The 24,340-nt window shown below is 37.9% G+C and overlaps 2 protein-coding genes across 4 annotated transcripts in view; one reads left to right on the top strand and one right to left on the bottom strand.

Annotated features, from left to right (window-relative positions):
- Window positions 1-21,262, bottom strand: part of SREK1IP1 (SREK1 interacting protein 1) — a 121,461-nt gene extending 100,199 nt beyond the window's left edge. For both annotated transcript variants that reach the window (XM_070587461.1, XM_070587460.1), the window contains exons 1-2: window positions 21,124-21,262; window positions 10,539-10,586 (exon numbers count right to left, since the gene is read on the bottom strand). In XM_070587461.1, coding sequence (XP_070443562.1) covers window positions 10,539-10,586; window positions 21,124-21,136 — 61 coding nt within the window. In that variant the 5' untranslated portion in view covers window positions 21,137-21,262. The remainder of the gene's footprint in view (window positions 1-10,538; window positions 10,587-21,123) is intronic.
- A 55-nt stretch (window positions 21,263-21,317) lies between these two features.
- The window catches only part of CWC27 (CWC27 spliceosome associated cyclophilin), a 221,371-nt gene continuing 218,348 nt past the window's right edge, over window positions 21,318-24,340 (top strand). The window contains exon 1 of one of the 2 annotated variants that reach the window (XM_070587457.1): window positions 21,318-21,799. In XM_070587457.1, coding sequence (XP_070443558.1) covers window positions 21,758-21,799 — 42 coding nt within the window. In that variant the 5' untranslated portion in view covers window positions 21,318-21,757. The remainder of the gene's footprint in view (window positions 21,800-24,340) is intronic. The other variant, XM_070587456.1, reaches the window with a different exon arrangement.

Here is a 24,340-nt window from a genome sequence, read left to right as displayed (position 1 = left end):
TATATAATGATCAAAGGGACCCTTCATCAAGAAGAAATAACGCTTATAAATATCTATGCACCCAACACAGGAGCACCAAGATTCATAAAGCAACTATTAACAGACCTAAAGGAAGATGTTAAAAACAACACAATAATAGTAGGGGACCTCAACACCCCACTCACATCAATGGACAGATCATCCAGACAGAAAATCAACAAGGAAATAGTGGAGCTAAATGAAAAACTAAAACAATTGGACTTAATAGACATATATAGATCACTCCACCCTGAAAGAGCTGAATACACATTCTTCTCAAGTGCACATGGAACATTCTCTAGGATAGACCATATGTTGGGAAACAAGGCAAGCCTCTACAAATTTAAAAAAAATTGAAATAATAACAAGCATTTTCTCAGATCATAGTGCTATAAGGCTAGAAATTAATTACAAGAAAAAAGCTGAGAAAGGCACAAAGATGTGGAGACTAAACAACACACTACTGAACAAGCAATCGATCACTGAAGAAATTAAAGAAGAAATAAAAAAATACCTGGAAACAAATGTAAATGATAGCATGCCATACCAACTCATATGGGATACAGCAAAAGCTGTATTAAGAGGAAAATTCATCGCAATACAGGCACATCTTAACAAACAAGAAAAATCCCAAATAAGCAACCTTAAAGCACACCTAACTGAACTAGATAAAAAAGAACAAATGAAGCCCAAAGTCAGCAGAAGGAGAGAAATAATAAAAATCAGAGCAGAAATAAATACTATTGAAACAAAAAAGGCAGTAGAAAGGATCAATGAGACAAAGAGCTGGTTTTTTGAGAAGATAAATAAAATTGACAAACCACTAGCCACACTTATAAAGAAAAAAAGGCAGAAAGCTCAAATAAACAAAATCAGAAATGAGCGAGGAGAAATAACAACAGACTCTGCAGAAATACAACAGATTATAAGAGAATACTACAAAAAACTATATGCCAACAGAATGGATAACCTAGAGGAAATGGATAAATTCTTGGACTCCTACAATCTCCCAAAGCTCACTCAAGAAGAGGCAGACAATTTGAACAGACCAATCACAAGGAAAGAGATTGAAACAGCAATCAAAAACATCCCAAAGAATAAAACCCCAGGACCAGATGGCTTTCCTGGGGAATTCTACCAAACTTTCAGAGAGGATTTAATACCTATCCTTTTCAAGCTATTCCAAAAAATTAGGGAAGATGGAACGCTTCCTAACACATTCTATGAGGCCAACATCACGCTGATACCAAAACCTGACAAGGACACCACGAAAAAAGAGAACTACAGGCCAGTATCACTGATGAACATAGATGCAAAAATTCTAAACAAAATTTTGGCAACCAGAATTCAGCAATTCATCAAAAGAATCATACATCAGGATCAGGTGGGATTCATACCAGGGACACAGGGATGGTTCAACATCTGCAAATCAATCAACGTGATACACCACATCAACAAACTGAGGAATAAAAACCACATGATCATCTCAATAGATGCAGAGAAGGCATTTGACAATATCCAACATCCATTTATGATAAAAACTCTGAACAAAATGGGCATAGAAGGAAACTACCTCAACATAATAAAGGCCATATGCGACAAACCCATAGCCAACATCATACTCAATGGGCAAAAACTGAACCCTATCCCCCTGAAAACAGGAACGAGACAAGGATGCCCTCTATCACCACTCTTATTTAACATAGTACTGGAGGTCCTGGCCAGAGCAATCAGGCAAGAAAAAGGAATAAAAGGAATCCAAATACGGAGAGAAGAAGTGAAACTCTCACTGTTTGCAGACGACATGATCTTATGTATAGAAAACCCCAAAGAATCCATTGGAAAACTGTTAGAAGTAATCAACAACTAGAGCAAAGTTTCAGGGTATAAAATCAATTTGCATAAATCAGTAGCATTTCTATACTCCAGTAATGAAGCAACAGAAAAAGAACTCAAGAATACAATAGCATTCACAATCGCAACAAAAAGAATAAAATACCTTGGGGTAAATTTAACTAAGGAAGTGGAGGACCTATATAATGAAAATTACAAGGCCTTTCTGAGAGAATTGGATGACGACATAAGGAGATGGAAAGACATTCCATGTACATGGATTGGAAGAATAAACATAGTTAAAATGTCCGTTCTACCTAAAGCAATCTACAGATTCAATGCCATCCCAATCAGAATCCCAATGACATTCTTTACAGAATTAGAACAAAGAATCCTAAAATTCATATGGGGCAACAAAAGACCCCGAATTTCTAAAGCAATCCTGAGAAAAAAGAACAAAACGGGAGGCATCACAATCCCTGACTTCAAAACATACTACAAAGCTACAGTAATCAAAACAGCATGGTACTGGTACAAAAACAGGTGCACAGATCAATGGAACAGAATTGAAAGCCCAGAAATAAAACCACACATCTATGGATAGCTTATCTTCCACAAAGGAGCTGAGGGCATACAATGGAGAAAAGAAAGTCTTTTCAACAAATGGTGCTGGGAAAACTGGAAAGCCACATGCAAAAGATTGAAAATTGACCATTCTTTTTCACCATTCACCAAAATAAACTCAAAATGGCTTAAAGACCTAAAGGTGAGACCTGAAACCGTAAGGCTTCTGGAAGAAAACGTAGGCAGTACACTCTTTGACATCAGTATTAAAAGGATCTTTTCGGACACCATGCCTTCTCAGAAAAGGGAAAGAATAGAAAGAATAAACAAATGGGACTTCATCAGATTAAAGAGCTTCTTCAAGGCAAATGAAAACAGGATTGAAACAAAACAACACACTAACTGGGAAAAAGTATTTGCAAGTCATATATCTGACAAAGGCTTAATATCCATAATATATAAAGAACTCTTGCAACTCAACAACAAAACATCAAACAACCCAATCAAAAAGGGGCTGGAGACATGAACAGACATTTCTCCAAAGAAGATATACTGATGGCCAATAGGCACATGAAAAGATGCTCATCATCGCTGATCATCAGGGAAATGCAAATCAAAACTACACTAAGATATCACCTTACACCCGTTAGAATGACAAAAATATCTAAAACTAATAGCAACAAATGTTGGAAAGGTTGCGGAGAAAGAGGAACCCTCATACACTGCTGGTGGGAATGCAAACTGGTGCAGCCACTATGGAAAATAGTATGGAGATTCCTCAAAAAATTAAAAATAGAACCACCATACGATCCAGCCATCCCACTACTGGGTATTTATCCAAAGAGCTTGAAGTCAGCAATCCCAAAAGTCCTATGCACCCCAATGTTTATTGCAGCACTGTTTACAATAGCCAAGACGTGGAAGCAACCTAAGTGTCCAGCAACAGACGAATGGATAAAGAAGATGTGGTACATATATACAATGGAATACTACTCAGCTGCAAAACAGAACAAAATCATCCCATTTGCAATAACATGGATGGACCTTGAGAGAATTATGTTAAGTGAAATAAGCCAGCAAGAGAAAGATAATCTGTGTATGACTCCACTCATATGAGGAATTTAAAATTATGGACTAAGAACAATTTAGTGGATACCAGGGGAAAGGTGGGGTGGGGGGTGGGCACAAAGGGTGAAGTGGTGCACCTACAACATGACTGACAAACATTAATGTACAACTGAAATTTCACAAGATTGTAACCTATCAATAACTCAATAAAAAAAAAAGAAACATGATCATCTCCATAGACGCAGAGAAAGCATTCAACAAGATCCAACATCCACTTACGATAAAAACGCTGAAAAAAATGGGTATAGGAGGAAAGTATCTCAACATAATAAAGGCCATATATGACAAACCCACAGCCAACAGCATACTCAATGGGGAAAAACTGAAAGCCATCCTTCTGAGAACAGGAATAAGACAAGGGTGCCCACTCTCACAGTGAAACTCTTGCTATTTGCAGACATAATTTTATACATAGAAAACCCTAAAATATCTATCAGAAAGCTACTAGAAATAATCAACAATTACAGCAAAGTTGCAGGGTACAAAACCAACTTACATGAATCAGTTGCATTTCTATACTCTAACAATGAACTAACAGAAAGAGAACTCAAGAACACAATCCTATTCACAATCAAAACAAGAAGAATAAAACATCTTGGAATAAATTTAACCAAGGAAGTGAAAGACCTATACAATGAAAACTACAAGACTTTCCTGAAAGAAATTGATGACGACATAAAGAGATTGAAAGACATTCAATGCACATGGATTGGAAGAACAAACATAGTTAAAATGTGCATACTACCTAAAGCAATCTACAGATTCAATGCAATCCCAATCAGAATCCCAATGACACTCTTCATGGAAATAGAAGAAAGAATCCTAAAATTCATATGGGGCAATGAAAGACTCCAAATTGCTAAAGCAATCCTGAAAAAAGAACAAAGCTGGCAGCATCACAATCCCTGACTTCAAAATATACTACAAAGCTATAGTAATCAAAAAAGCATGGTGCTGGTACAAAAACAGGCACACAGATACATGGAATAGATTTGAAAGCCCAGAAATAAAAACACACATCTATGGACAGCTAATCTCCAACAAAGGAGCTGAGAACATACAATGGAGAAAGGAAAGTCTCTTCAAATGGTGCTGGGAAAACTGGACAACCACATGTAAAAGAATGAAAGTAGACATTCTCATGCCATTCACAAAAATAAATTCAAAGTGGATCAAAGACTTGAAGGTAAGACCTGAAACCATAAGACTTCTCGAAGAAAATATAGGCAGTACACTCTTTGACATGGGTCTTATAAGGATCTTTTTGGATACCACGTTTTCTCGGACAAGGGAAACAATAGAAAGAATAAACAAGTGGGACTTTATCAGTCTAAAGAGCTTCTACAAGACAAGGGCAAACAATATTGAAATGAAAACACAACCCATCAACTGGGAAAAAATATTTGCAAATCACATATCTGACAAAGGGTTAATTGCTGTAATATATAAAGAACTCTCACAACTCAACAAGAAAAAAACAAAGAACCTGATCAAAACATAGGCAAGGGATATGAACAGACATTTCTCCAAAGAAGATATACAGATAGCCAATAGGCACATGAAAAGATGCTCCTCATCACTCATCATCAGGGAAATGCAAATCAAAACCACACTAAGATATCACCTTACACCCGTTAGAAGGACTAAAATAACCAAAAAAAATAATAATAATAACAAATGTTAGAGAGGTCGTGGAGAACAAGGAACCCTCATACACTGCTGGTAGGAATGCAAACTGGTGCAGCCACTATGGAAAACAGCATGGAGATTTCTCAAAAAATTAAAAATAGAAATACCATATAACCCAGCCATTGCACTCCTGGGTATCTATCCAAAGAACTTGAATTCAGCAATTCAAAGAGACTTATGCACTCCTATGTTCATTGCAGCATTATTCACAATAGCCAAGACATGGAAGCAACCCAAGTGCCCATTGACTGATGACTGGATAAAGAAGATATGGTGTATATATATATATACAATGGAATACTACTCAGCCATAAAAAATGACAAAATCGTCTCATTCGCAACAACATGGATGGACCTCGAGGGTATGATGTTAAGCAAAATGAGCCAGATAGAGAAAGACAAACTCTGTATGATTCCACTCATATGTGGAAGATAAACAAACACATGGACAAAGAGAACAGATTAGTGGTTACCAGGGGGGTACAGAGGTGGGGGTGGGCACAAAGGATGAAGGGGCACACCTATGAGATGACTGACAAATAACAACGTACAAGTGAAATTTCACACTGTTGTAAACTATCATAATCCCCCCAAAAAAAAACCCCACAATGAGCTATCACTGTACTTCTACTCTGATGGCTACAATCAAAAAAAGAAAAAAAGGAAAATAAGTGTTGGTGAGGTTGTGGAGAAACTGGCACTCTTGTAAATTTCTAGTGGGGATGTATAATGATGCAGCTGCTGTGGGAAACAGTTTGGCAGCGCCTCAGGAAGCTGGACACAGATGACCTAGCATTCCACTACCAGGTATACCCAAAAGAATTCAAAACAGGGACTCAAACAGAAACTTGTACATCAATGTTCACTGCTGCATTATTCACAATAGCCAAAAGGTGGAAACAACCCAAGTGCCTATCAACACATGAATGGATAAACAAAATGTGGTACATCCATACAATGAAATTTATTGTCATAAAAAGGAATGAAGTTATGATATGTGCTACAACATGGATAAACTTTGAAAACATTATGCTAAGGGAAATAAGTCAGACATAAAAGGAGAAATACTGTATGATTGCACTTATATGAAATATCTAGAATGATCAAATTCAAAGAGACAGAAAGTATATTAGAAGTTGTGAGGGCCCCGGGGAAGGGAAGAGTGGAGAGTTAGTGCTTAATGGTTACAGGGTTTCTGTTTGGGGTTATGAAAAAGTTTTGGAATAGATACTGATGATGGGGTTACAACATTGTGAATATAATTAATGCCATTGAATTGTATACTTTAAAAATTGGTTAAAATGGGAAATTTTATGTTTATATAAATACATATATATATATGTATATATATATACCTCATCAAAATTTTAAAAAATGGGGAAAAAAACAACCATATCACAGTGTACCAGATTTCAATTTCCAGTTTTCCCACAATGTAGCCGCCCCTGACGCAGGAAGGGTTAATAATCACTGGAAAAGGCTTGCCAACAAACTGTGACTCAGAGGTGAGAAGGCCAGTTAGTCAATGACGGGTAAGACCTCCAGGGGGAGGCAACCTAAGCCAGGCACGGTCGCCTGGGGGCACAGATGGAGACACGATATGGGGAGCAGGAGGGGCCATTGCCTAGGAGGCCTTGCATGCTCCGAGATAAAAATATACGAGCACAGCGAAAACATGATAATATCAAAACAGAGGCCGAGGGAGGGCTCCTTGAGAAATCACTAAGAATTCTTGGCATTCACTGATTTCTTTGTCCAGAACACCTGTGTATGTTTAACAGCTGTAAGCTATGTATTATTGAAACGCTGGTTATAATAAACTCAGAGTGGCCATCAGGCCTCTCTGCATCTATCCTGATGTGTACATTGGATTGCAACACTGACACACTTAATAACAGAGTAATCCTTCTGAGCCTATTTTCTGATTTGTAACAATAACAATAATCAATAATAACAATTACTGAGGAATTACTGTGGCAAACCATTGATCCAAGCCCTTGCATTAACTAATTTAATCTTTACAATGACACTATAGAACTAGATACTATAATTATCTCATTTTACAGACAGGAAATCGAAGCACAGAGTGGTCAAGCAACTTGCCTAGTAAGTGCCAGTTGAGTTTTGTACCTAGGCAATCTGGTGCTGGAGCCATTGGTTTTGAATGCTAATAAATACTAAGATCATGAAACCTACTTCATAGGGTTGTTTTAAGAATGAATCATATCTTTAAAGTGCTTAGTACAGACCCTAGCACCAAGTAGATATTCAGTACATGGTACCAGGCATTGGCAAAAAGACTATAAAAGATAGGGGAAAAAAATCTAAAGCAATGATAAAAGGTACCTCTTTCTCAAAGGGGGTACCATTGGCATTTTGGGCCAGATGACTCTTCATTGTCCAATGGGTCCTACACCCTGCAGATGTTTATAATCCCTGAACACCATATACTAAATGTCATACTGCTCTCCCCCACCCTGTTAGGGACAACTAAAAAAAAAACTCCACAGATTTCCAAGGAGGCACTATCACCTCTAGTTGAGAACTAATGATAGAAGGATTCTGCACTCAGATTTCTTTACAGGTATCTTAACTGCTTGCTCATCTTTGAAGAAACAAACTATAAAAGCAGAAAATGCATTTCAGATATAATTTGCACTCAAAAGACTACTGTAATACCAATTAGCAGACCCACCAGCAAAGAAAAGGTCATGACTGTGTATCAAGAGATTAGCATTTTAAGTTAAATAAAACGTGAGAGGTATTTAGGTATGTTTTTATCTCCTGCTGCTGTGATCAAATGCTCAACTACTGAGTCTACTGCACTAAACTTCTTTTAGGCATATTTTCTGAAAACTATCATAATTATTTGAGACATTTATTCCATGGACAAAGGCTTAGTGTCCTGGCAGCTTTTAAATATTCAGAAGTTGTCAACTTCAAAAAAATTCAAATAAAAACTCATTACAGAAATAACCATTCTTCTAATTTTGCTGAGGAAATTCTGCCATGAAAAAGTGAGATTTGGGGCTGGCCCAGAGGCTCAGTGGTTAAGTTCACGCGCTCTGCTTCAGCGGCCCAAAGTTCACTGGTTCGGATCCTGGGTGCAGACCTATGCACTGCTTATCAATAGAGGAAGATGGGTATAGATGTTAGCACAGGGCTAATCTTCCCCAAAAAAGAAAAAAAAAGTCAGATTAAAAAAGAAAGTGAGATCCCTGTTATTTAGTAACACATTCATCCTTAACTTGAAACTTTTCTCTTTTTTTTTGAGGAAGATTAGCCCTGAGCTAACATCTGCCACCAATCCTCCTCTTTTTGCTGAGCAAGACTGGCCCTGAGCTAACTCTGTGCCCATCTTCCTCTACTTTATATGTGGGATGCCTGCCACAGCATGGCTCGCCAAGCGGTGCCATGTCTGCACCAGAGATCTGAACCTGCAAATCGCAGGCCACCGAAGCAGAATGTGCGAACTTAACTGCTGTGCCACCGGGATGGCCCCAACGTGAAACTTTTTAAACAATATAACTTTTTATAACAATATTAACTTTTTAAAACAATATAACCACTATTGAAACATACTGACAACAAAATATTTTTTAATCAAGTATTACATTTTTTTAAATTGTACAATCTAAACCACTATTTTTACAATAGAAAACAATACTCTTGTAACTGACATGAATATCCACATTTTTAGGCATCGAAAACATTTCAGAAGGTTTGGTTGACCTCTCTTACTCCTGCAAGCAATACAAAGATTCTGGCATCCAAATAACAGATAACTTTTAAAACATACTTTCTACCAGAAAGACGTGTAACTCAAGAAAACTTTCATTTCTAACAACTATAAGATGTAAATTTAACCCAGAAGGGAAATATTACTAAATTTTTCCACAGGTGACAAATTAGAAATTCTTTAATAACTTTTCACTAAAAGCAAAGATCTGAATAATAAAACAGAAGGAACTAAACTTGAAAAGACCGTCAAAATTGTTTGCTTACTTGACTTCTCTAAAAAAATTCTGATTATGACAGATGCTTCTGTTATTGTCTAAAATAAAATAGCAATGAGGAGACAGACCAACAAATACTCTATTTCCAAAAGATGAGTTTAATTGCTTTCCTGCAAGTCTTAAGTTAAAAGAACTCCAAGCAGATAAACTGGTATTAGTAGACAGACTGGAAAATCCATTCTAGATTTTGAAGTAAATATAGCATATATAGTAGGTTCTTACGTCTTGAATAAAAAAATGAAACATGGAAATTAGCAAGGACTGAAAGAAAGTAAACACAGGGAAAAAATATAAACAAATTAAAAAAAATAGAAAAGACTTCAGTGCACTCATTTCTTACATGCAAGCACAGTCTTCAGGAGTTTTCATTTATATGAAGAATAAGTATACTAATACCCCCACTTCTGCTAATTGAGCAGGCTGCCCTTGAGCCAGGTTTCAGCCTTTGTGTGGAGGCACGTGACTTGGTTCTTCCAGCATGCTTTTATTCTGAGCCCCTCTCATGGAGATTTATGGCTGAATGTTCTCTTATACGCGTTGTTGCATAAAAATCCTTTTTTAAAAAAAAAATCACCTTTATTTTGTTAAAAAATAACTCTTCTATGAATTGGAATATTAACAATAATCCAGGCTCATTTGCACGGTCTCCAAACAATTTAGAAAACAGCGAATGTTACTGCTATAGCTGTCATCAAAGCTTTAGGAATTGTTACATTTAACTAGAGAAATGACATTTGTTTATAGCACATAATTACAAATTTAGAGTATATAATTGCACATGCTAAAGTTTACTTTTTCATTCCATTCCACTAATCATAATGATGATTAATGATTGTTTAAATCAAGTTTTTGCCAATGAGTAGAAACTCTGGGACCAATTTCACCCTTATAAAGAGTAAATTCAATAAACGGGAAAACCCATCATAAATAGTTTCCATTGCTTTCCCCTCTTCACATAGTATCTAAAACGATAAGGAGTAAAAGAATAAGTATTTATGTACTTTTTTTTTGAATATACTTTCTCCAGATTCCTGAGTCTACTACTCCACTTACACTTCATGACATCATTGCTAGCCACCAGATTTATAGCCACCTGTCACTGAGTCTACAGCAGGGAAGAAAAGTGAACATTTAGTGCTGACAGAGGAATTTTTTGAATCATCTGCAAACCTGAGCTAAATAACAGGACTAAAGGACTATGCCCAGGGCCTTGAAATCAGGATGCTAAGTCATACTGCCCAAAGAGGCAATGATTCACTGTACAAATGTTTATTTTTTTAATGTACTTACGGTAGCCACATTTTTTACAGCCTGCTCGGACGCTGTCCTTGTTGCAACCTGAAATACAATGGAATAACATTTTAGGAGACATATAAACAGTAAAAACATAAAAAATTTCATCACATGATAAAGCTAAGAAAATCACTTGTAGAATTTTTTCTTAAAAAAGAATTCATCCCTGACCCAGCTTAGTAACACTACTAATGATTATTACTAGAAATCATTGGCAAAGCCAGTTTGTTCAAATTATTTCCTTTGACAAACACTTCAAGAACATAGTTTTCTCTAATTCAGCAGAAATGCAACATTACAGTCAGGAGCTTAAACATTCCAGGAATTCTATAACACTGAAGAAGAAATTCCAGGGTACTTCAGCCTACTACTCAAATGTAAAGTAGTTAATTTACGAGATAGATAAGTGAACATTCAGGTTAACAAATGTTTTCCTGCTTTCCCTTAGAAGAAAAAAAAATTCTGACTTCTTAAAGGAATTTGTGAAATTCCAGAAAAACACTTTAATTGCTAGGTATTATAAGAAACATCTCAATTTAGCATTCAAATTTTGACAAGAGAAAACAAACTAGTGACACATTCAGTCTGATCAATGTTTAGAGATATTTACAGTATCTCTGTGTAATTATTGGTATATGCAGGTAATGTTGAAGATAAAAATAACAGATGAAATAAATTAAAACTGATTTTTTTACAGTGAAAAATATATATAACATACAAGTTACCATCTTAACCATTTTTAAGTGTACAATTTAGTGGCATTAAATACATTCACAATGTTGTACAACCATCATCATTACTTATTTCCAAAACTTCTTCATCATTCTAAACAGTAATTGTACCCATTAAACAATAACTACCCATTGCTGCTTCCCTCTAGCCCCTAGTAATCTCTATTCTACTTTTTGTCTCTATGAATTTACCTATTCTAGGTATCTCATAAAAGCGGAATCATACAATATTTGTTCTTTTGTATCTGGTTTATTTTACTTGGCATAATGTTTTCAAGGTTCATCCATATTGTAGCACATGTCAGAATGTCATTCCTTTTCATGGCTGAATAATATTCCATCATATGTATACACACTTGAATCTGATTTTAACCTCCAATAAGGGTTCTCATCAACCAATCAGAGGGCCCGTACAGTATCATAGTATTTCCTTAATAAAGGACATCTGACTCCTAAAGCCCTCAAATAGAGCTATCATCCCAATTTAATAATAAATTAAAGTACATAGTGCAAAAATACAACAGTGCTAATTTAAAAAGAAAGATCATTTCAAGCCATTTCTTTAATCTTAAGAAGTCAAAACATTAGTCATTTTTTCTCTAATCCCAATTTTGCTTTAAAATATACATTATTGAATTGTTCTAATAAAAATATGGTCAGTTCTGCTGTAATACTTGTTTTAAAACATAAATTTGTTCCAATGCAATTGATGTAAGAGGGAACAATGTGAGCATAACGTGACTTTTGTCCATGAAACACACTAGGAGAATGCAGAAAACTGCATCCAGTCGCTCTGAGTCTCATAGGAATATATAAAACACACACAGGGACACACCTCAAAATATTTCTAGCAACCTCAGTTCACCATGTATGCTGTGAGTGGCGCCCATCCACACCTAGTGGTACAACCTTCCATCTGATTTCTTATTATTACCTTCCCACCATTACTTCAGAACAATTCACAAGCTGCAATTCTTCTGAACTCCACTTCCACAGCAAATTGCAGGTCTTTTAAAAGGTATGGTGCCACATTTTTTGTAGTACTTATGTACCTTTTATCTACTTAACATGTGCGAAACTCTGCTGTTTTTATTAGGTTCCTATCATTTTTTATTTATCACTGATGAAGCTTGTTTTCTTTTCTTTTCTTTTTTTGGTGAGGAAGATTGGCTCTGAGCTAAGATCCATTGCCAATCTTCCTCTTTTTGCTTCAGGTAGATTGTCCCTGAGCTAACATCTGTGCCAGCCTTCCTCTATTTTGTGTGTGGGATGCCACCACAGCAGGGCTTGATGAGCAGTGTGGGGGTCCAGGCCAAGGATCTGAACCAGTGAACCCTGGGCCGCCGAAGTGGAGCATGCAAGCTTAACTGGGCCAGCCCCACTGATGAAGTTTTGAGTGTTGTTCCCCAATCTCATTTTTTCTCATAAACTTTGTGGTTTTTATTGCATAGTGTAGGAGTACATATGCTGCACTGTAGCAGGACTGTGAAATAAAATTGGATTAATAATAAAATCTGAGGCTCTTTCATTATGAAATAACTGCATGTTGAAAAAAGCTCAGAGAATTCGGGTCAACGTTAAGTATGTCTCCATAGAAACGTAGATGCTGAATAACACTGAACAAAACTGTACTAAATGCACTATTACCAATCCTACAACAAACTAAAAATGTTGTAACAGACAGATCTGAAATGATTTCATGTCATTATGTATTAGAAATGAACTCATTCGGGGCCAGCCCCATGGCTGAGTGGTTAAGTTCCTGCGCTCTGCTTGGGTGGCCCAGGGTTCGTCGGTTCGTATCCTTCTCTTCAGGCAATGCTCTGGCAGCATCCCACATACAGAATAACTTACAACTAGAAATATACAACTATGTACTGGGGCTTTGGGGAGGGAAAAAATTGGCAACAGATGTTAGCTCAGGGCCAATCTTAAAAAAATAAATAAACGAAATGAATTCACTTATGACTAAAGACATCAATAAAACCCATCATTCATGTATCTCGTATTTTTAGAATGAACAAAATATGAAACTTTTTCAGAGGTCATCTTCTTTAACAAAGTTGGAACTTTTACATGAAAGGGAAATATAACAAGAACTCTAAATAAAGTAACTCCATATCAGCTATTTCCTCACCAGCCTTTGGTCAAGTTAAGATTTCCAGCTTCATTTGTCTCTAATTTTCATGACTGTCTGCCCACCTGAATGCTTCTACCTGGGACTTTGAATGTGACGCAACTGACATCATAAATCTGAGATAAGCGACACCATGAAGTGGGGGTAGTTAATTCATTCTGCTGTCAGGGTCCAGCTTCTGGCGGCAGTGATGCCACTGGCAGAAGCAGCCCCAACCAGGTCTGGGCCTGTGCAGGATCTTGGGTATGGATTCCCCTGGTCTTGCCTATTTTCTGAGACTTATTATCTAGCCTTTGCTTAGACTTTGTGAGTTCCCTCATATCTTTCTTTTTCTGCTTAAATTAACTAATCCGTTTCTGTTGTTTGGAACAAGAACTCTGCTGATACAATGGTACTTGCAATTCAAGTCAAACTGAATAGCAAGGCTATATTGTCAGGCCCTTACTTTGATGAGAAGTTATTGATTTCCCCATCTTAGGTTCCCACACTGTTCTCTGTTCCACTTCTCCTTAAACTTTGCTAAGGCTGTTCAGAGTAATAATGGAGCCTGCCTCCTTCAAAATGTTCCATTATAATTATGACCTATAATCCAAAAGCCATTAAATAAAAACTCACAAGTTTGACCACATTAAAAAATCTGAATGGCAAAGACCACCAAAAGTAAACTCAAAAGACATATGAAAACTTGGGAAAAAATATTTGCAATTCATAGCACCAACAAAGGGCAATTATTCCTACTGTATAAACTGCAGCAAATCATTTGGAAAAAGACAAAGAACCAATAGTAAAAAAAAGGCAAAAGAGTTGAACAGAAAGTTCACAGAAAATAAAATAAAAACAACTTTGAAACATATGGAGAGATGCTCAGCCATATTCATAATAAGTGAAATGTACACTAAAATCTGTACTGGGATTCCATTTTCACTTATCAGAACAATAAAGACTGAAAAGGTTAAAGAGGGTGTGGGGGACATTCTCCCATACATTGCTAGTGGGAGTGTAAATCAGAACCATCTCTATGGAAAGCAAGCTGACAAACTATGAGAATTATAAATGTACATACTCCTTCAACCCAGCACTTCCATATCTGGCAATTAATCCTCTCAATTTACTTGCACAAATGCATACTAATTTATGTACAAAGTTATTCACTGTAGCTTTGTTTGTAATAGTAAAAGAGTAGAAATAATTTAGATATAAATAAATTATGGTATGAAAGAATGAGGATGGTCTTAATGATATGTGATAATCTCTAAGACATATTATAAAGAGAAAAAAGCAAGGTGTAGAACAGTGCTTACGGTATGTTGCCATTTGTACAAAGCAAAGGAGATTTTATCTATACAATACAGCTTATATTTAGATTTTATTGATTGATAGGGATATGAAAGAAATATCTCTATAAGGATACAAATTGGTTACCTAAAGAAAGGAGAACTGAGTCGGGGGGAGAAAAGGCGAGAGACAGGTCACTATACACATTCGGTACCATTATAATTTGAAATCTGAATGGGTTAGCATCTCAAAAATCAAATTAAAAAACCTCCCTCCAACAAACGAAACCCCAACACTAAGAAGAGTTTCTGTCATGCAAGCATTGTTTGACAAAAGGCAATGATTGCACTTGTAAATTTTTCAGGGAGCCTCCACTGCATATTCTCAATAAAATTTTATTAACTGATGGATTTAGGAATAAATTTTAGAGATCTTCATTTTAGAGTTTCTTAAACATTAATAAGGGCTTATTCTGAATCTAGAATTCTGTTGAGCAACTTGAGTGGTAGTGAAGGGCACAGGCAATTAGGCTGCTCCTTCACCTCCCAGTAACTTAGAGCAGAGAATGCCAGTTTCTCCGGATTGCAGACCATGCCAGGTAATTGTGTATACAACTCAGTGCTTAGCATGGGGTAGAGTTGCTAGGAGGTCCTTGACAATTATTTGTTGCTTTGAGGTTATAAACTTAAGAAAATATTTCTGCAGTTGGGATCAGCAACTTCTGTAGCTCCCAGTTGCTAGCTGTGAAACTAGATAGTGTCTGCAGTGTCACTGGCCCATCTGAGGCATGACAGGCACTAGAAGAAAAGGAATAAAAGTAAGAAGGATAATAGAAATCAAAATAATGGTTGCTGGGCAAAGAAAGCGGGAAATGACAGAGGGGTGATGGAAATATTCAAAATCATGATCCTAATGACAGGTGGAGATATATATATATAAAATTCTTCGAGCTGTACCTTTGTGATTTGTACATTTTATTTTAATGTATGTAAATTAAACCTTAGTAAAGTAGTTCACACACAAGGAAAAAAAAAAGTAAAGTCAGGCAAAGAAGGAAGAGAAAAGAGAAAGGTTAGAGAAGACCAGAAAGCAGCAACAAAAATAAAAAGAATGAGAAAATGTGAGAAAGGGATGGAGTGTCCCCGACAGTTGCCTCAGGTTGTTCAGTGGCCCCCAGCAAGCCATCATATTGACCTCAATTTATTTTCTTGAAATTTCATATCACCTATGTTTCCAAAGTCAACAATTTAGTCACTGGGAACTTTAATAGACATGCTTGTATCTTAATATTTCCCTCTTACTATTTTAGATTTTGAGTAAGTAAAGTTTTCTTTATATTAAAATATTTTCTATAATCATTTGAATTTAAAAGCAAACAACTTAAGTAACAAAGTTCTCTTTCTGTTAAGTAATTAGCAGTTGCAATCACCTCTGTCCATTCTTTTTATTTTTTAACTTGATTTGATTCAATTAGATTAGATTAGATTCCTTTTCTGTTTTATAACAATTTAAGTTTTTACATTTGGTTACTCCACTATAGGTCTAGTTATCGTAATTTGGGGATCCTTAAAGATAACTTCAATTTCTTCCGCTTTTAAAACTCAAACTGTGGCTAGATTTCATACCACATAGGTGCTAGTATCTATACAATATGTATGTGTTCTGCTAAAGTTGAATGCAAAGTAATACTCCAAGTATTTAAACTTTTCTACTGCTTTATATTAAGAATTTACAGATATAATCCTTTTTTAGGGATCCTCAGATAATTGTACTGATGGCAAAGTAGAAAGAACAGCAGAAATTATTCTTTGTGAATTACAAAAAAAAAAAAAAAAAAAATAGGTTAACTGAGTTCCTTGATGCAAATATTTTGACAGAGCAGCTGTCCTCACCTTCAGTTAAAAATGCCTTCATAATCATTTGATGCTCAAAAGGAGAGACAAAAGTAAACCAAAGAGTGGTTTATCTTAAACTACTGACATAAAAGAGCTAATATTTAATAAATGTATAAAATGCTTTTGTCCACTTGCCTCATAAAATACAAATAACCTGTGAAGAAAAAAAGCTATAGGTATTACCAGTTTAAAATAGAAGAGACACGCAGAAGTTTAACTTATTATCTAATAAACAGAATCAAGATGGCTATCTAGTTTAGTCTGTTTACTTTAGTACCAGATTTTGCTCAGCAGCAATTCTAGTGATCACCCAAATAAATATTATTTACCGATTATGGGCACAACTCTGAAATGGATGTTAGAGAAGCCACAAAGACAAATAAAGCGAAGTTCCTACACTAAAGGAAACTACAATATACTAGGTTATCATGGGTAATGCACCCACAGCTGTGAACACACTAGAAAAGACACATGACTCTACTAACAAGCAGGAAGAACTGGCAGGCTGAGGGATCAGGGAAGCTTCCCATAGGCAGACACAGACAGTGGAGGAGGGACAGTGACAGCAAAAGCATGTAGTTAGAAAAAGCCCATGAGAGGTTCTGGGCGCAGTTGGCCAATTCAGAAGATGGTAGAATGCATGAGAAAAGTGGTGGGAGGAAAGGGTAGCAAGAGCAATGTGGCCGTGCTTAGGACTGCGCACTTCATTCTTGCAGTGATGCGGAGCTTTGCATTACAGCAGGTTAGAAGTGAAAGAAAGCTTAGTCATCAGCTCCTTCACTACAGAGACAAGGAAACTAGGTCTCAGAAAGGTTAAGTTGCTTGAAGAGAAATACAAAATTCACAGATATGGGTCAAGAACTAAGTTCCCACCTCCCAGGAATGACAGGGTCAGAAATACGATTCAGGAAAATTATTTCAGGAGCAATGTGCACCACAGACTAGAGAGAAAACAAATTACCTATAGTGTAGTCTAGGAGTGAAAAGAAATTGGATGTAATGTAATTTAGAATTCTTCTATTACTAAGATGCTATTATAATGTGTTTTAAGAATTTGACTCACTTTGATATGCTGGATGTAATGTTAATTTGGCTATATAAAATTCCCTATCTTAGCTATATAGATTTCACTGAAGGAGAGAAAAACAAATAGAGTTGTTGTGCAACCACATCAGTAATTTACATTGCCACTTGTGCCAGGTCAACTCTTCACGGGCAATGCTGAATCATTAACAGGAATGTCAGAACTAATTTCAACAACTGTGAATGAGAAAGGCAGTATCAAAAAGAAAGTAAACTTCACTGAAACCTATGTTTAAACAGTATTTCTTCAATAACAACTAAGAGTCCCTGATTTCTCTAAGAGAGTGCACATTTCATTATGTTACCGACATAAAAGTGGAAGCTGACAAACAATGCTGCAGAAAAGCAGCTCTAGTCGGTAACCATAAAATAGACAAGGCTGATTTTTGTTTGTGGAAAGCAGCCTTATTTCTTTTAGTCACTCCCTGTAATAATCACCAGCAGGACCACCCAAGAAATGCCATGCTGAATCCATATGAGCATTAGACCTAAAAATAAAAGAGCATAACATAATACTTGTGCTTTTTGATAGTTATTTCAAAATGTTTCTGATGGAGCCCTATTTTCCTTTAACACACTGCCTGGATCGATCATCCAAGAAATTATCTTGACATTTTCTATATCTATATTTTCTAATGGCACTTGCATTGTACTTTTACAGTGCTGTCACATCTATTATCTCAACTTTTTCTGGGTTTAAACAGTTTATCTATGTCTTGCCATCTACCTTAATGGCACAATTTAAGATTATTACACTTTGAAGCATTATTTTGAGTTGAAAGAAGGTTACCATAACTATAACACTGGTCTAAGTTTAAGGGAATTTCAATAAGGTCTTTAAAAAAATCACTTTTATCCTTTTTCTTAAGCAGCACATTCTCATTAGTAGACAAAGTCTTAGGAGGGCACAGACTGTGACACTGTGTCCCCTAGAGTGCCTATACCACGGAGGTGTTCAAAATGCTCAAGTAATGAAACCAACAGTGACAGCAGGCCAACTTGGATGCAGCTGTGTGATGCAAAGATCACCAGGGCTGATGCGGCCTATCGGGATGCCTAGGCAATCCACTGTGCAGGCTGGCCTTTCTCTACTGGCCGTTTCCATGTTGATTTTCTCCAGGCTTCAGCCACAGACCTTCTCTTCACACTCTACACACTCTACCAAAGGACTCCACTCCCACAGCCTTAACTCCTATTACATGTGTGGATAACACCAAATTGTCCACTTTGGCTTCTTTCCTAAACTACAAATTTTATCTCTTACTGTCTATTAGATTTTTCCATTTCTATGTCTGACTATCCCTCAACACAAGCCCCAACTAAAGTCACCATCATCCCCCTAAAAGCTGCTCCTTCTCAGATGTTACCTATATGAGTAAATAGCCCTACCCAATTGCCTAACAATGTAACCCAGGTAATATCTTGTTTCCTCTAGTATCCACCCACATTGACTCAATCACAGATTCCTAGTGATTCTATCACCAAAAATATATCTCCAATCCATCTGCTTCTCCTTTCTTCCTGAGACTGTACCTGGGGTATCACCGTAACTTACCAGAATTACTCCTAACTGGTGACTTTGCATCCAAACTACCTCCCCTCCAATCTACTGTGCAGCCAGAATGATCTTCCCAAAATGTGAATCTGTTTAAAATCCCTTAAATGACTTCCCATGGTCCTTAGGAAAATGACCAAACTCTTTGTCATGGCTTACAAGGTCCTTTAAGAGCTGGAAATTACCTTGTAAATTAGACTACAACAGGGCAAAATGGATAAGCACGTGGGCTCTAGAGGAGCCAGACCCACCTGTCACTTATTGGCTGTCTCAATAGGCAAGTTACTTGCTTTTTCTGACCCACAGTATCCTCATCTGTATGATGGAAATATTAATACCTATCTCACAGTGTGGGTGTGCATATTAAACAAAACAAAATACAATGCTCGATACAGTGTCTGACACATCTGACACATAGTAAATGCTTTAATAAATACTAGCTACTGTTAGTCTCTCTCTAGTTAATTTCTCATTTCTCTCCCATTTGTATTCTGAGTTCCATCCATAGGAACATCTTTCATTTCCTCTTCTCACACATTTCCTCTTCCTTTAGGTATCCAGTTCCTCTGGCTGCAACTTCCCCTCTCAACCCTCCCACCCCCCCTTGCAATTCTTCAAGTCTCCTCCTATAATGTCACATCCTCTGGAAAGTTCTTCTGGTTCCTCCTTGTCTCCTGTTAGACGCCCTTACTACCTGCTCCTGAAAGCTTTGTGTTTTCCCTGCTATACACTTGTCTGACTTTCTGGTACTTTCTCCTTACAGCGAAATTGTAAATTCTCTGTGAAGAGCAACTGGTTTGCTCACCACTGTATCCCCAACGCCTAGCACAGTGCCTAGCACACAGTAGGCACTTAATACAGATTGTTAGGGTATGAATGAGTGTATCTTTCCTCTCTCACAATCCCCCCTGTGCTCCTCCCCAAACTGTAGTTGGCAGAAAAGTACAACCCTCTCATAACAGCTATCTGTAAAATAGGGTTCAAAAAAGGCTGCCACAGAACAAATGTGCTTAAATAATACTGGCAAGGGCAGGTTAAAACAAAATTAGAGCTTCTAACCACAGCACTTCTCGGTCTTTTCTATACTAAAGTGCATTGTGAATCTCCAAGTTGTGTGTAGGGGGAGGGAGTGTTTGAAGGGGGGGCGGCGTATATTTCTCAAAATATCTCCTGCAACCAGCGTTCTGCAAAACACATCGTGGCAACGCTGGCTTAAGGAGATGCCCTCCCCCCGAACCCCCAGAGCTTCCAAGTAAGCTGGTGGTTGTGAACGGGAAAGCTCTGAAACGCTTATTTAGCAGGGTTCACTGTTTTTAGGTCAGTACCCACCGGACCCAGAATCTGAGAGCTGGGAGGAACCACAGACAAAAAACAAATCTGCATTTACAGATGCAGAAACTGAGGCCAAGAAGGGCAAAGCGACCGGTCCACGGCCACACAACAGGAAGAGAAAGAAGCAGAACCCCAGACCGCCCATTTCGTCCCTGCGACGTTCGCGATAAACAACGCCTCTGGCTACTTGGGTCCGCCATGTGTTCCCACTTCAAATTTTATTTTCCAGCCATACTAAAATTAAAGTCAGTTATTCTCAGCCACCCTCCCCCTAGGCCCACAGTTACTGCCTCTCCCGCCCCTCCGCATCCCACCCTCCCTCCGCCACCGTACACTTTCCCTGTAATCCATCCAGGGAAGTGGAGCTGGGCTGGGGCAGGGGGAGATAGTTTCTTTCCTTCAGAGTTTATTTCTGCAGTGTAAACTTTTTTATGTAAACCAAACGAACCTGTTAATTTTAACGCCTCCGCCTAAATCGCGAAGGGCGCCCCTCCTTACACCAGCGCACCCCACCCGTATAGCCTACCCGCTCCCTTCCTCGCCCAGACCCCGGGGCCCTGCCGTTGGTCTTCACCTGGGACTGCCATGGTGCTGTAAAAGGGGTCGCAGAAGCCCTCGGATTTCGAGAGCGCCCTCGCTTCCCGCCGGCCGCAAGGACAACGCGCAGCTGGGATGGCCTCTTCCTGCCACCCAAGCCGCGGCACCTAGGTGACAGTCCGGGAAGGCCCTCTAAGCCTCCGGCGATAGCGGAACCAAGTAGCAGCCGATGCAGTTTCCGGGGGAGTCATATTGCAGCTCACTCATGGTCCGAACCATTACTGCCAGCTTCGGGGGGTAAATGAGACCTGCACACGCGTGCAGTGAAGTAAACGCCACCAAGACTTACGTATTGTTCTTTTTAAAATCGCAATACTAATTAAATTAGTCTATAGGGGCTTAATAATCTTTTCTCCTTCCCTGGAGACTAATAGAATCCCCCTTCTCAGGGTTAGCGGTGCTCGGGTCCGGGAGCAACATGGCGGCGTCCGTGAGGGGCTAGCTTTGGGAAAAGACAGTGTTTCGTGTCTCTGTCTTACGGGATATTGACAGACTGGAGCTTTCTGCGACCACCCGACTTAAGGAAGCGTGTACTGATAGGTGAACAGCTTTAGTGACCGGCCGTCCGCTCTCATCGCCAATTGAGAGCAGAGGCTTGAGGACTGACCAGCATGAGCAACATCTACATCCAGGAGCCTCCCACCAACGGGAAGGTGAGAGCCTTGTCTAGGGTACCTGGGCTCCCCAAAGTGATACCTCACTGATTAAGGGAGTTCTGGGGTCTTAGGGTTCCAAGAGATCACAAGAAGTCTTGGCTTTTCCCCTGCCTCTGAACACGATTGCATCGAAACCATCTATTGGCACTTCTCAGCGTACACTTGAGAAAGTCCTCATGTGGAGATTTCTCCATACCAGCCAGCTGACCCTATTTCTTGCTTTAACTTAACCCATGCAGGCGTTTTCTGGAGTCTTAGATAAAAACTTGAGTACATTTTAAAATTTGACATAGTTTTTACTTACCGTGGAGATCGCTCTTTCTCCATTTATTGAACGCCTGCTAGGCACCGGGCACTCTGTTAGGTGCTGGCGACACCAATATGGATGGATATGGTCTAGTTGTTGCCCTACAAGAGCTTATGGTTTAGTTGGGAGGCAGGCAGGCAGGTAAAGAAAAACTTTATGATATGTCTGACAGGCGTGCTTATGGAGAGAGGAGCATATTGCCATGGACGTACTGAGAAGTGAGCAACTGCGAAAGCAGGGGAAACTTCATGCTGGTCTTAAAACATGAGATGATTGTTAGAGAAGATGGGGAATGGGAAATGTTCCCACATTAGAATGGGAGAATGATTTCCTGATGTGTTTTCTAGGCAATACGAAGCAGAGAAGTAATAGAATGAATATCACCTAAATTCTTGAACTGAGACCTAGTCTATATCACATATGAAACATGATGAGCCGGCATAATGGAGAAAATAGTGAGACTGAAAGTATATAGTTGAATTAGGATAAATTAAATTTACATCAGATACAATTCTGTTGCATGACTGTATTATAAATTATTTATGTAATCTTTTATTGATTGACATATGATAATATAATGAGGGAAATTTGAAAACAAAAATGCTGTAATTGATATCACCAGCAAAAATTTCAGTGGGTATTTTGGGCAGAGCAATTCTTTAAATTTTTTGTTGTTTGAACTTCTCCCCGTTCCTCACCTTTACCCGAATACCTACCTCTTCATATTTCCAATGTTTTTTGAGAGTGCTATCACCCCCAGCTGATAAACTCTGGTAGAGGTTGAATACATTGCCCATCCTAGGCTTCACACTTGCTGTTCTTTTCTCTAGTATACTCTTTGCCCTGCTCAAATGACACCTTAGCAAAAAGCCATTTCCTATCTACACTCTGTGAAACAGCAAACATCATTCATATCCTGCATCACAGCATTCCCTGCCTCCATAAACTCTCTTTAGTTTTTTTCTATAATACTTATTATTTATTGTTTATTGTATCCCCCATAGAATGCAAGCACTATGAGGGCAGAGACAAACCTAGAATGGTGCTTGACACATTGTAGGAGGAGTTCAAATCTGTACTAAATGAATGGATGAATTAATACTATATTTCTTAACTTCTGAGAAGTATTAAATATCAGTGAGTTTGGGGTTATACTGTTGCTGGTCAAGCGTAGACTTAATTGCTTTACTTTAGAGGAAGATTTGACATGGTCATAAACATAAAAACCTTTAACAAAGATACATGCCTGAACAGGAGATCTTTCAGTCAACAAGTATTTATTGAGCACCTAGCAAATGCTAGACTCTATGCTAGGTATTAGGGGTCCAATAGAAAGAAAAGCCAGCATTGTCTCTATTATCATGGAGTCAGTTGAGTGAAATGTATGTGGACCAAATAATCATGCAAATAAGTATATGCAAAATGTGATAAATACTGTCCTTCTTCTAAACAGAATTGGGCTGAGGGAGAATGTAGCCTGTTTTCCTTCAAACACAATTTGGGACTTTTTCTAGCATAAGGCTGATTGAAGACATTAAACCTTCAAAGTTCTGTACCATAGAGAGTATGGCAAGAATTTTGGTCTGGAAAGAACTTAAAGCAGATATAATAAGCTTGTTCAATGAGTATTAGTTTAGTACCTGTAGTGTCTAATGCTACATTGGGTACTGAAAGGATACAGAGATATTCAGAATAAATAGGACAAAATTCCTCCCTTCAAAGAGCATGCTATCACAGGGGAAAGGTGGGGTGGGGGTGGGCACAAAGGATGAAGGGGTGAACCTGCAACACGACGGACAAACAATAATGCACAACTGAAATTTCACAAGATTGTAACCTATCATTAACTCAATAAAAATTTAAAAAAAAAAAAGCATGATATCAACTTGGGAAGTGATTGACATATTACACCAGTGGTTAACCCTGACAATTATCTGTAAATGTTTTGCTGTTATGCTATAACTCTGGCCTCTGAAGATGAGGCACAGAAATGTACCACTTGATAGAAATTTCCTTATCCATTGGAGGTGAAATTTCCACATATTATGATCATTTAATCTCAATTGTATATTAATATCTATTTATTCCTAAGAAACATTTTATTATCAAAGTACTGTCTTATTTGGGAGCTTTAAGAAAAGGAGCCACTGACGTCTGACCAAGAGGTGATGGCCAAAGGAGGAGCGAGCCATGTGCCTTCTTTGTTTTATTCAGTAGCTTATCACTGGAAA

This window comes from Equus przewalskii, chromosome 20, assembly GCF_037783145.1.
Source record: "Equus przewalskii isolate Varuska chromosome 20, EquPr2, whole genome shotgun sequence".
NCBI lineage: Eukaryota > Metazoa > Chordata > Mammalia > Perissodactyla > Equidae > Equus > Equus przewalskii.
The sequence above is the reverse complement of the archived record's forward strand: the minus strand, read 5'-3'. Positions and strand labels throughout refer to the sequence as shown.